Source organism: Rattus rattus, chromosome 2, assembly GCF_011064425.1.
Source record: "Rattus rattus isolate New Zealand chromosome 2, Rrattus_CSIRO_v1, whole genome shotgun sequence".
Lineage (NCBI taxonomy): Eukaryota > Metazoa > Chordata > Mammalia > Rodentia > Muridae > Rattus > Rattus rattus.
The window spans coordinates 75,755,007-75,768,929 of record NC_046155.1 but is presented as its reverse complement, the minus strand read 5'-3'; the positions used below and the strand labels follow the sequence as shown (position 1 = coordinate 75,768,929).

Genomic DNA, 13,923 nt, shown 5'->3' with positions numbered 1-13,923 from the left:
GTAGTTGAGCTACCATGTGAGTGCTGGGAACTAAACCTGGATCCTCTGGAAGAACAGCCCATGCTCTCAACCACTGAGTCATCTCTCCAGCCCCAATCAAAAATATTTTTAAAAACAGTAACACACACAAAGTTATAAATAAGTAAAAATTTTAAAAAAGTAAAAACCCTAATAGTTAGCAGAGCAGCCCTGACTGTGTATCCAGTCAAATGAAAATGGCTCTTCTCCTCACAGGCCTGACAACATCAGCCAAAACTCACAATTAGCAAGCATCAATTGTCTAGCTTCCCACCATCACCTGTGGGCACAATGCCTATTAACCATGCACTAACCATGATACCTGCCAGCAAGCCTGGCCAGTGCAAGGTTGCCATGACAATACTGCAGCTGACTTTTGTGCCAGTCCTTGCAACCCTAAGTGCAACAGGGCAGTCTCATGAAACATTCTACAGAAGGAGGGCTATGAAGACCTGGGTTCAATCCCCAGCATCCACACAGCAGCTCCTATCTTTCTACAACTCCACTTACAGGGGATCCCACATCCTCTTCTGACCTCCTCCATGCACACAGTACAGACACACATTCAGACAAAACATTCACATACATAAAATTTTTTAAAAAATTAAGTCTTAAAAATTCTGTGAAAGATGATGGCATGTCCTGATTGATAATTAAAAAAGTTTCTATGTAACCCAGAGACCAAAAAAACAAAACAAAACAAAAACAGAGAATGTAGTTACAGCTAGAAATGACATGCTGGACTCAAGTCACCAGATTCCAGCAAGCCACTGGTCTACATTCTGCTCCCATTAAAACACAGCTGGTCTCACAGCATCCCCACTGGACAAATGCTGTTCCACGCAGCTGCACCCCTAGTTTACATAAAAGTTTGATTCAGACATGAAGATCTTATACAAGAGCTTCCACTTTCAACCCGCGAAATGCGCAAACGTAAGCAACATTTGATGAGTAAATCAAAAGAAAACCAAAAGCATTTCTACTACAATGACAAAAGAGTTTGAAAGAATCAGAGTGGGTGATTATAGGAGACAAAGAGAAGATCTAGGGGGTTGGAGAGATGGCTCAGCGGTTAAGAGCACTGACTGCTCTTCCAGAGGTCCTGAGTTCAAATATCAGCAACCACACGGTGGCTCACAACCATCTGTGATGGGGATCTGATCCCCTCTTCTGGTGTGTCTGAAGACAGCTACAGTGTACTTATATATAATAAATAAATAAATCTTTAAAAAAAATAAAAGATCTATCTTTTTTGGTAAAAATTGTATCTAGTATCTTCACTATAAATATAACTATGTTAGTAGCATAAAACTAGAGAGGAGGTCACAATAGGGCAGGAGGATAACCAGAGTAATTAGAGAACCAGAGTAGCAAGCAAAGTAGTCCTCCTCCTCAGGCAGAATGCTCATCTCCTAGTCCTTTGTCTATACACATTCTATTTCTCTACAGTGTACGCTCTCACAAAAGAAAGGTAGATGTAGGGTGCAGGCTATTGGGAGTTCCAGCTCTCAGAACAGGCTATAGCAGAGATCTCCTAGCCCCCTGGGAAAGTCTCGACCCCATGTGTACTTTGGGTGGTACTTAGACTGGGCCAGGAGGCTTACTTGGCTAACATGAGTCAAGCCAATGGAGACAGAAATGAGTGTTTAAGGTTCTGAGGCAAAGAAAGGCCTTAAGGAAAGGAAAGCAACAATACAGTGAGTCCAGAGTAGTCTCACACACAGAAGAATGACCAAAGGAGGACTCAAAGGAGAAAGACTGCTTAAGCAGCATAGATCGTCCCTGAGGCAGGATATGACACGAATAAATTATCTTCTTTCTAGTGTGTTTGATTAATACTATTGTGGTAATGAATATAAAAATAAAAAAGTGGGTTCTCAAACATACTGAGGCCCCAAGTCAGAAAGTGCTTACACCTCCATGTTCTCTGTTGAGGAGCCTTTGTTCATGAAAACCACAGAGAAGTCTCTAAGGCCAACCAGTTAGGGACTGACTCATCAAGACTCTACTCTGTCCCACTGTGACCGTTCTAACACTGTTCTAAACTGTTCTTGTTCTGAAATTAATGGTTGTGGGCCACTTTCAACAACACTATTGAGATTAGAAACAAAGCAGATGTTTCTCCACTTGACCGAAAGGCATGAAAACCAATCACTATGCTAGGTGTGCAAGCCCTACCTGCCCAACATGAACCAGAGCAAAGCAGCCAAGAATTCAAGGGCACATGCAGGTTTGAGCAACCAAGGGTATCAATGCCTTCCTCCCCACACCCCACTTACCTATCTCACGCTTCCTTTCATTGGTTGTGCAGTCATGGAAAAATTCTGTCATCAGGCTTTCCAATGCCCTGAGCGAGGCGTCTTCAGATGCCTGGCAAAGGAATTTGAGAAAAATCAATAACTGCTTCTGCCCCAGTTCCAAGTCCCATCCACACCAAGAGTAATTTACTTTCCAAATTCTTCGTTCAACATTCTGCAAATGTACAATGCAAGCCAGAAAAACAAGAGAAATTTTCATCTGGCTTAAAATCCTGTTTCAGTATCTTCTACAAATACATACCATGTAATTTTAATTATTTATGTTAAAGAAAAGAAAAACAAGTAACTCAAAATCCAACTGTAAACAATGCTGAAAGTAAATGAGCCTGGGTAGAACAGGAGAACAAATGCCTCCTGGGAGGCCTACACGACCTGGGCACCCTTGCCTGGATAATTACCCAGATGTTAATATAGAGAATGTAAACCACTTGACCTCTTGGGGGTTTCTGAAGGTGCTTCATATATTCAGCTTTCAATCTCACATGAACTGCCAAGAGATAAATGTACATACAGCTGAGAGCAAAGCTTAGGCAGGCACTCAAAGTTTAACCTCTGCCAAGACCCCAAAGGACAGAGTGAGAAGAGACAAGGTAAGAGGGAGGCCCTTGAATGAGGCATGGTGAGCACATCTTTAATCCCAGCTCTCCAGGGGCAGAGGAAGGTGGATCTGATCTCTTAAGTTTGAGGACTACAAAGTGAGTTCCAATATACCAGGACTACACAGAGAATCCCTGTCTCAAAAAGCAAAAAAAGAAAGAAAAAAGAGAAGGAAAAAAAAAAAAAAAAACCAACCAAGCACGAGGCGGTGAGCACACCCCAGTTCCCTCTGGCACATGGATCTCCACTTCCTTTTCACTCAGCAAGAGAATAACTGCTGCACCAGTAAGCGTGATTCTAAACCCCATGCAAAGTCTAATGCCACACTCCTATGATTTTAGGCTTAGGCTGAAGCAAGATGACAAGTTCTAGGCCAACCTAGACTACAGACCTGATCTCATTTAAAAAAATTAAATAACAGTAGCAAAAACCATCCCATGTGGTTTTCTGTGTGCAGAAAAGTTGAGCATCTACAGGCTATGTCTGAACCCTCATTGGCATTACCTACCTGAGAACTCCAGATCTAATAAGGTGATCTATATACAAAACCACAGGATAAACTAAGAAGGCAAAGAAGGGTTAGATACCAAATAAAAACAGGCAGGAACACTGCAAAACAAAACTGTACTCATTCATGCCTGAAGAGGATACCAAACACAAGCGCTTCCCACACAAGATCCCAAAAACCAAATTGTGTTCACTTACAGTGGATAATAAAGGAGTCTCAGGCTTCACCTGAGTAAACAATCACAACAGAAGTGGAAGACAAACAGGATGCATTCAAGACCTGAAAATAGTTAAAGAATACTGGAGATCCCCAAATCCCTTTGGCAGGAAGGCCACCGAATCCTTTGCCAGCTGTTTCAAGCAAATGGCAAAGCCTGATCCAGACTTAACACACCACACGCACTACACTCTAAAGGAATGAGACAGAGAACACACAGGAAAGCCCGCCCCACTCTAAACTGGAACGGACAGGGTCAGCGTCTCAGGATTTAGACCAATCTGTTAGATCTGTTAGAGTCACAACTTCTGCTGGGATTTCTATGTTAGGTCTGGAAAACTAACTTTTAAACTAAGTGAGGGGCACTCACAATGACTTAGCTGGTAAAGGCCTTGACACCAAGCCTGCCAATCTGAGGAGAGAACAGATCCCAAAAGGTGTCCTCTAGCAAGCATACATGTTCACCTGAATAAAAATACAACTAAATGTATTAAAATAAAACATGCGCACACACACACAACAGATCAAAAACAAAAAGAAAAAAAACTTAAATTTAAGCCACAAAATGTGAAAAGTAAAACTTTCACATAAAGCTTCTACAGGATGAGTCCTACATGACCAAGGTTACAGATTCTTTCTAAGGTTGTGACACATAAAGCACTAAACACAAAAATAAACAGAACTGTTCATCAAAGGGCACAAGGAAGCTGCAGAGTGGGAAAAAAACACTGAATGAAAACTGACAGAACTCATATCAGAGTACAAACAAACAAAGAAAAGTCAAGAGCCTTTGGACAAAGTTACTATAAAAGAAAGACCAAAATAAGTGTTCACCTCAGCAGAGAAATACAAATTTAAAATGTAAGAGGCTGCTACACAACCACCAGAATAGCAAATAGACTCAGTGAGCTGAAGAGATGGCTCCATCATTTAAGAGCACTGTCTGTTCAGTTCCCAGCACCCACATGGCAGGCAGCTCACAACCATCTGTAACTCCAGTCCCAGGAAATCCAATGCCTTCTTCTGACCCTGTCAGACACCAGACGTGCACATGGTACACAGACAAGCACACAGGCAAAACACCCACACACAGAAAAATAAGTAAAACTTCTTTTTAAATTCCTAAAACTGACAGTCCCATGTGTTGGCTAAGCAACTGAGATACACAGACATTATTGGCAGGAACATACACATTTGAGAAAACTAGTATGTCTAATAACTGCAATTCTGATAACCAATGGAAATCTGTGCATGTACATCAAATAAAATGTGCATACATATTTACAGACCCATTACACAGAATAAAAAAATTTAAAAACTCAAATGTCTATCACTAATAGAAAGAGTTCTGGTTTGTTTAGATGAGAGAATACTATAAGACAACATGAATGAATGAATCTTGTAGCAACAACAAAAATATCATAAATACAAATGAACAAATGAAAGACATCATTGTTTTACACACACACACACACACACACACACACACACACTTGGGCATGGTTTCTCTGTGAGGTCCTAGCTGATCTGGAACTCTCTAGTAGATGTCTCAGAGAGCCACCTGCCTCTGCCCCTCCCTCTGCCTCTGTCTCTGCCTTCTGAGAGCTGGAACTCAGAGTGTGCAACAGTATGCCCAACCTGCTTTATATTAAAAATTTTAAACAAACAAAACTAAATTGTGTATTACAATCAGAATAGTGTTTACTCTGGGGAAAAATTACCTTGGAACTCCAAGAATACTCTACTGTTGGTTTAAGTGTTACATGCTGTAACAGTTATAAATTAGACCGTGAGTTTCAATGGTATTTTCATCAGTTAGCACAACTACTCACTACAGTGTAATGAGACCTGCAGTCTCCATGTGAGTCCCACTATTGCCTGTGTATCCAAACACAGCAAACTCATAGATTGCTGTTTCGTTTGCCTATGCCTCCCCAAGGCTAACCTGGCTAACCCCAACAGAAAAAGGCACACATACTTAAAATCTTTGGGCAAAATGGGATGATGAGCTATGGCTGTTCTAGAATCCTCTAAGAGAGCCATGCATATATCTAAGACAAAGCTACATTCTCTACAGCAGAACTTTTCATGTGTACACAGCTGCCTGCCTAGATTTCTGCTGCTGTCTATTTCTGTGTCTGGATAAGCAGTTCAGAGACCTGTGCTTCTGACTCGTTAAGGAACCAAAGCCAATCAAGGCTCAGAATCACCTCATCAAAGAAAACTTAAGGGGTTGGGTATTTAGCTCAGTGGTGGAGCGCTTGCCTAGGAAGCGCAAGGCCCTGGGTCCGGTCCCCAGCTCCGGGGGGGGGAAAAAAAAAAAAAAAGAAAACTTAAAAGGAAGACAAAGGTCACAGACTCTGACATTTTGACTTTTTCCAACTTTCTATGGCTGGCTCCATTGAGACTGCAGTTTCCAGCTTTTTCACTTTTCCAGTGTCTCTTCCCTCAAAATTTCTACCACTCCATATTTTACTGCCTGTAAAATTAGCTTCTTTTAGCTGGTCACTTTGAAACCAACTTTTCCAACTCTGATGCAATCTGTTCTTCATAGCCAAATAAACTCCCCTAAAGGCAGACTTAACCCTGGTTCTTCTACATCTAGCTTTACATAGCCCTTAAATCTAAACCTGAGAAACTAACCTATTTATTTGGCAAATGAGCTCGATACTCCTGAGATGTAAAGATAAATCAGACAGTTCCTGATTTGAAAGGATCAGAAGGATCCTGAGGGTGCAGACAATAGAAGCTACAAATGAGAAAACAGAATCTGATGGCTACCATCTAACAGCAGTGGTTCTGTATGAACAGCTTCCATGCCCAGAACCAGGGATCTAGTACATGGGTTCTGGGGAATGCAGAGACATCTACAGAGATGGGGGGACAGACTCAAAAGCTGTCTAGGTCCCAAGACTCCCTGGAAGAGAATCATCATGACATTTGAACACTCACGGGGACTTCCATCTTGATTTGCTGCGGGAAAGAAAATTTACAGCTCAGCCTTCATTAAATTTCTCACGAAGGTTATAGCCTAGACCCCTCTCTCCTCCCCCTTTTTCCCCCTTTATCTTTGTCTTGTAATCAGTTCTACAGACTTCTACCCAAAGTGCTAGATAAAGAGTATTATCTTCTGAAGTCAGGTTCCCCAAGCTCTAATTCAAATACACCTGAACTTTGGCCAAGTTTTTTTTTTTTTTTTTTTTGGTTCTTTTTTTCGGAGCTGGGGACCGAACCCAGGGCCTTGCCCTTCCTAGGCAAGCGCTCTCCACTGAGCTAAATCCCCAACCCCTTTGGCCAAGTTTTTAACAGATACCTTTGCCTCCTATGTAAAAAAGATGAAAATAAGAATATTTTAAGACAGTAAATCCTTCTAAGGACTAAACAAGATAATATACATAAACCACATATAATAAGCACAATGCCAGGCATAAAGTAGGGACTCAAAATGCAAGCTAATGCTGTCAGTGTTATGATCTCTTTAAGCACAACACAAGCTGTCTGAGAGAGAGAGAGATTATTATGTCCAAGGTTTGTGTTTTCTACAATACCCAACAGGGCTGGGGTTCCAATAGTTCTCAGATCAATTCTAGGGTTGTTGTTGGTTTTTTTTTTTTTTTAATTTATTTATTTTATATATGTGAGTATACTGTCACTCTCTTCAGACACACCAGAAGAGGGCATCAGATCCCATTACAGATGGTTGTGAGCCACCATGTGGTTGCTAGGAATTTAACTCGGGACCTCTGGAAGAACAGTCAGTGCTCTTAGCCACTGAGCATCTCTCCAGCCCCTCTAGGTGAGTTTTAAAACAAGGTTGCTACTATAGTTTCGCTTCCGGCTCTTCAGGAACACTGCAGATCCCCAAAGACGCACGTATGGTATTAATTTCCCATCAGAGAGCTGTAAATATGACCTTTGTTCACAAATAACAAATCTTTATTTTAAAAATATAAATGTGTAAATAATTGCTAAAGTACCTTTAACAAAGCCTAACAGAAGCCCTGATAGTGTGTGGTCTACATGGCCTTGCTCCTGCGACAAGATGAATACGTAAGTTTTCTCAAACCCTGACCAATTCCATAATGTTCCACCTAATGACCTCTAAATAACCATCTCAGGCTGGAGAGAGGTGTTTCATTACGTAAAATGCTAGCTCAAGCCTTGATCCCTGAAGCCCACGTATTATAAATAGCCCTCTGACCTCCACATGTGTACCATGGGACATACACCCACAGAAACATCTATGTTCACAAACGTAAAAAGTTAAAACACTTGTCTCTGCAACATAGCCCTTGGCTTTAAAAGAAGCCTTTCTCAAACTTTCTGCTTCCTGTCCTATACCCAGAGGACCACAGACATCTTTCCTATACATTCACAGCCTCGCTGATATTGATACTGATATTGGCACTATCTGCCAACCAAGGTTCAAAAGTATAGAATTAGCAAGGAAATTCAGTCTCAAGTAAACTTTCACTCAAAGATGACACCATCACCACAGATATCCCCACTCCCAAATGAACACTCCTTCCTTACACTTTTCACCACAGAAAACAGGAAAAAAAAAAAAGTCTTTGACTGTAGTTAAGATCCAAGGGTAAAGTAACATACACTAGCACACATGACACACATGGCAATCAGTGTGAGGGTGTCCCTCCCCCACACCAATGCCATCTGGCTCAAAAAAGCTAGAAAGTAGCAAAGAACAGGAAGGAAGCTCTAGTGCCAAGATACACGCCCTTCAAACCCCCTCCTCCTTCAGCTTTTCTGTTCCTCTCTGTTAGAATCTACAGGTACTTTCATTTCTAAAACCCAAACTGAACACCTTTCAACAAAGGTTTCTTGTGTTTCTCTCTGAGCAAGCCAATGAATCCAGCTGATCTCTCTAGCCCGAGTAGTCAGAACAACGGTCACTCACACTCAGAGTGTTTCTAAAGGACTGGCTTAAAACCTCCAGCTGAATGGTCAGCACACCAGGCCATGTAGATTCTTAGCCAGTCTATGATTTAAAAAAAAAGTGTGGTGTGAATGCTGATTGACAATTAAATACAACCATGGCTATGACAGATTCCTTCGAGTAGGCTGAGGCTGGAAGGACCACCTCAAATATGAGTGCACCATTCATTCCATGGGCTGGGGTCCCATACAGTGTAAGAGGCAGAAAGCTAGATAAGCACTAGCAGTTACCTCTCACTGAGTCCTGACTGCAGACTCCATGTGATCAGCTGCCTCCTCAAGCTCCTGCCACCATGTCTTCCCTACAACTGGTCTGTTTCCTCCATGAACCAAAAGAAACCCTTCTTCCTTAAATGGGTTTTGTCAGGTACAAGATCACAGCGACAAGAGTAGCTACAAGGATAAGGGTGGGGTAGAACAAGAGCTACTGGGAATACTTTTCAGAAGTGGAGAAACAGTGTTGCAGTAACAGAAACAAGCAGCCAGGACAAAGGCTTGCACATCACATCACACTGTGAACATCACATGAAACCAAAGAGCAAAGTGACCCATCTGCCTTGGAAAGCTCCTTGTCTACCTACAGTTCACAGCTCAACAGTATTTGCCCTTTGGGACCAATTACAGACATGACTGGACAGAATCTCTGTGTAGATCCTTAATATCTGATGAAAGCACACACTCTGGCCCATCTGAACCCACTCTTCGGCCTCAGAAACTTCCACAAAAACAATAGCAGGCAGAACACCCCTCTAGTATTTCTTAGGTTTATACAAAATGCCCCAGTAGAGTCTCTCTCTTCCTGATCAGAAAAGATCATATTACTGCTGATCAGAATCAAGCTAGAAACAAAAAGAATGCCAAGGGTCTGAGCTAGAAAGCTTCACTGGTCCCACTGTGGGACTGATCGTCAGAGTAACATATCTATCCCCATAAGGAATAACTACAGAAAACATCTTTGTAGACAGAGGACAGTACATTTTCTGCTTGAAAAACTCCCCATGTACTAGGGGACAATACATAAAAACAAGAGCAACTAACTAGCTACCAATACATGGGTATAATGTTCAACAAATACTACTAATAAATCTGAGGTGGACTACAGACTCATAATAAGTAAATGCCACACATGAACCCAGACTGGACCCTGAACTACAGGGGAAACAGCTGCTACATTGGACCTACTGATGAAACTAAAATAGTGACTTGCAGCCGGGTGTCGGGGGAGGGGGGCACAGGCATATTCAAGTGTAGCATGGGTATACTTCTTAAGACAAGAGATTGATATCAGGCATCTTCCTCTGTCAAAGCATATCTATAGAAAAGACGAACCCTACCAAACACCAAAATGTTAACAGGCTTATTACTTTGCAATCTCTGTTAGCTGGAAATAACTTCCAACTAACAAGGGTCTTTTCATTTGTTTGGGGGTGTTTGTTTTAAGACAGTTTCACTATGTAGTCCTGGCTGGCCTCAAACTCAGAGATCTGCCTGCTTTTGTCTCCCTAGTGCTAAGATTTGTTTCCATAGTCTATGTAGTCCAGGCTACATGTGTAGAACACATGATCCTCCTGTATCAGCCTCCCAAGTATTAGAATTACAAGTGTGCATAAGCATGCCTAGTTTTAGCAAGGTGATGATTTTTAAGATCTATTTTGATCTTTGTGTATGAGTGTTTTGCCTCCATGTATAAATGTGCATAGTTTTGTCTAGTTCCCACAGAGGCCAGAAGACAGTGTTAAATCCTCTGAAACTAAAGTTTACAGGCATTTGAGTCACCATCTGAGTGCTGGGAACTGAACCTGGCTCTTCCACAAGAGCAGCAAGTATTCCTAAGCACTGAGCCATCTTTCCTGCCCATGGAATAAATTTTTGTTTTGTTTTGTTTCTAAGACTACTATTGTTGGGGTTGGGGATTTAGCTCAGTGGTAGAGCGCTGCCCTAGCAAGCACAAGGCCCTGGTTCGGTCCCCAGCTCCTAAAAAAAGAAAAAGAAAAAAAAAAAACTACTATTGTTGTTTCTGTTGTTGTGAGTGCTCTCTCTCTCTCTCTCTCTCTCTCTCTCTCTCTCACACACACACACACACACACACACACACACACACACACACACACACACACACACAAGTGCTTACACAAGGTCAGAAGAGAGTATCAGATCCTCTAGAACTGAAATTTCCAGCAATTGTAAGCCACCTAGTGTGGGTGTTGGAACTGAACTGGGGTCCTCAGGAAAAGTAGCAAGAGCTCTTAACTACTCTCTAGCCCCTTTAAAAAGGTATTATTTTAAACGGCATGCTCCAGGAATGCAATGCCCTCCTTGCACAGGTAAACAGTCTTGGTATTCTCTGTATCACTCAATGTCAGTGTATATGCTGCCAAAACAAGCACTGTGTTTTGTGTGCTTGCTTTGTTTATTTTTATTTCATGTGTATGGGTGTTTTACCTGTATGTATGTCTGTGTACCACATGCATGTAGTGCCCATAGAGGCCATAAGATTCTCTGGAATTGGAGTTACAGGCGGTTGTAGGGTTGTAGAGCCATCATGTGGGTGCTAGGAGTAAAGCTTTGGAAGAGCAACCAGGACTCTTAACTGTGAGCCAGCTCTCCAGCCCCACTAAAGGTTTTAATCTCCTAGTGGACCATTATCTTTCACCGTGCTCCTCACTGCTCCAAGACAGCTTTGCAAATGAGAAAGGGGACAGGGTCTAATAGAAAAAAGATTAACTTACTCAGAAGCCAGGTAGATTTTCACCCATTTTTTTTGGTGGGGGGAGAGGATATTACATAGCTTAGATATTAAAAATGTCTCCCAGAGGGCTTCAATTAGACAGGCAAAAGAATGATAAAAAGTTATTCTACAAGAAAACTGTCCAAAATTAGTTAGGCATCACCAACAGGTATTCTCTTCATCACACCTGCTTCTCTTTCCCACATACAGATCTCAGAAGATAGACATGTGCACCAACATGTTTAATCAATTACATTCCAATGATACTTACTGAGCATAATGACACAAAGATGCTATCCAGAAATTCTAAAACAGGACTAAGAATCTTAAGACAGAAAAAATAGCCACAGTGAACAGCAAGTGCAACCTTTCACCAGCAAAAAGGAAAATAAAGCTGTTTGTCCACAGTTACCCAGTTATTAGTGAAGTCAAGAGAATACTAGAGCTCCTACCCACTGACGGATGGTTCCTCCACACCAGTGTTCTGCTCCAAGTGTCTGAAGGTAAAATGAACTGGCACCACACTGAATGCAATCAGGTAATGAATGTGACATTAGCAGATCACCAAAGTAAGAGCACACTGCAACTCTGCAATCAAGAAAAACTAACTACCAACAATACTGCTCCTGTGCAAACAATTTCAATTGTTGTTACCAAGTGTCCCAACAGCAAGGCTCTTTTGTAAAACCTATACACTTTCATCCAAAACTATTATCGGATATCACACTTTAACAACTTTAACAAGTAGCACCTGCCTGATTTTGATAGAAGCCTCCAGCTGGTCTGTAGACAGATGTGAACTGGAGTACATAAGCACGTCCTTTCTCTTCTATCCAGGATCTACCCAGTAGCTTTCTATCTCAAAATCCAAAGTGCAAGTCAAAGTCTAATGTTCTTATTGACATCACTGTCTGCCTCCTCTTCTTCTTCCTCCTCATCCTCCTCCTCCTTCTCCCAACTCCAAAGCTAGGAAAAAGAGCTAGCTCTAACCTCAGCAAGGATGCAGAGTACATCCAGCACGGGGCAGTGAGAGTTCCAATATAAAGCTAGGCAGGATTCTGATGCATGGATGCAGGACTTCATACCTGGCAGAAGTGGACCCACAGTGTGATGTTCTCCTCAGTACGCCATAAGGAGAAACCATTCCTAAGCCAAGGAAGAACAGGCCCAGAAGAATATGTTCAACTGTTCTTCCAGCATGGGGTACTGAAGGATACCCCTAAATGTAGACCACAACAAGAATAAAGGACACAGAAAGAAGCTATCTACACAAACCAGCAGGTGAGATGAGCACTAGTGCCTCCACTGAGAGAGATCATTCATGGCCGTAGAAAAAGACAAGCTAGAGCCAGTCTACTGATTCAAGCCTGGGTAACTTGAGGAAAGCTACATGCTTCCAGAGGTATGAAAGACAATCAGGAGTACACCTCAGTGTGCAACTGCTGGTTAAGAGCAATCTGTCTCTTACTACAGATTTCTTTTATGTGAACTTCATGTGAACATTTGCATTTTACTTCATCTGTCTGAATCCAAGACCTTACATATACCAGGCACATGCTCTATCACTGAACTATATTCCCAGCCTCTTCACTCACTTTTATGAAGACAATGTCGCAAAGTTGTTACCAGTTTATCCCTCTGACTATACCCAGCACCGCCCTAATATTTATATTTTTATTGACACTCAGTCATATCTATGATGGCTTTCAAGTTAAGATAATGACATTATAGTAGCTTATGCAATATAGAAAATACTGAAATATTGGCCCTCCACCCTCCTTCCACCATGCATTCTTAGGTACCAACTAATCAAGCTCAATGACAGGCACCTTTACTCACAGAGCCATGTCCAGTCCCTTCATATTTATAGTTATTGACCGGTGTTAAAACAAAGTGTGCCAACAGCAGCGCATGCCCACTAGAATTCTATCTGTGTAAACAGAATCAAGGGTGTTATCTACAAGGTTCCTACCTATCCCCAGCATGAAACATGCTGCCATTTCGTTAAAAGCCACCTTTGTCCTTGTCTCAGATTCCTTCTTATCTTGGGTCCTATAGTCACTGGTTGTCCTCTACTAGTTAACTGTAAAAACTACTTCTTCCTCATGGTATAGCCTAAGGCAGCCTGCTCGATTCTCCAGAATTCTAGACTGCCACCAAAGAAATTACCCGTTTTCTAACTATAATACATAGGTGTGATTCAATGTAATCTTTTCTGTTGTTTTGAGACAGGGTTTCTCTGTACAGCCTTGGTTGTTCTGGAACTCACTTGGTAGACCAGGTTATCCTCCAAGTCACAGAGATCTGCCTGCCTCTGCCTCCTGAGTTCTGGGGTCAAAGGCATGCACCACCACCAATTGCCACAAATGTAACCTTTAAGTCATCTTTTATATGGTTTAGAAAAAAAATACTTATAGTTCTATGTGCTTGAGAGGCTGATGCCCTAGGAGTTCAAGGGCACCCTAGGCAACATAAGCAAGACCCCAAGGAGGGAGAAACTGAGTGGTCACATACTGTATGGTTTCATTTATATAAAAATATTCACAGCAAATATATCCATAGACACAAAAGCTTGGAGGAGAGAG

The 13,923-nt window shown here is 41.8% G+C and overlaps 1 protein-coding gene across 2 annotated transcripts in view; it reads right to left on the bottom strand.

The window, feature by feature from the left end:
- The window catches only part of Xpo6 (exportin 6), a 90,807-nt gene that overhangs the window by 65,111 nt on the left and 11,773 nt on the right, over nt 1–13,923 (bottom strand). For both annotated transcript variants that reach the window (XM_032892682.1, XM_032892684.1), the window contains exon 2: nt 2,298–2,388. In XM_032892682.1, coding sequence (XP_032748573.1) covers nt 2,298–2,388 — 91 coding nt within the window. The remainder of the gene's footprint in view (nt 1–2,297; nt 2,389–13,923) is intronic.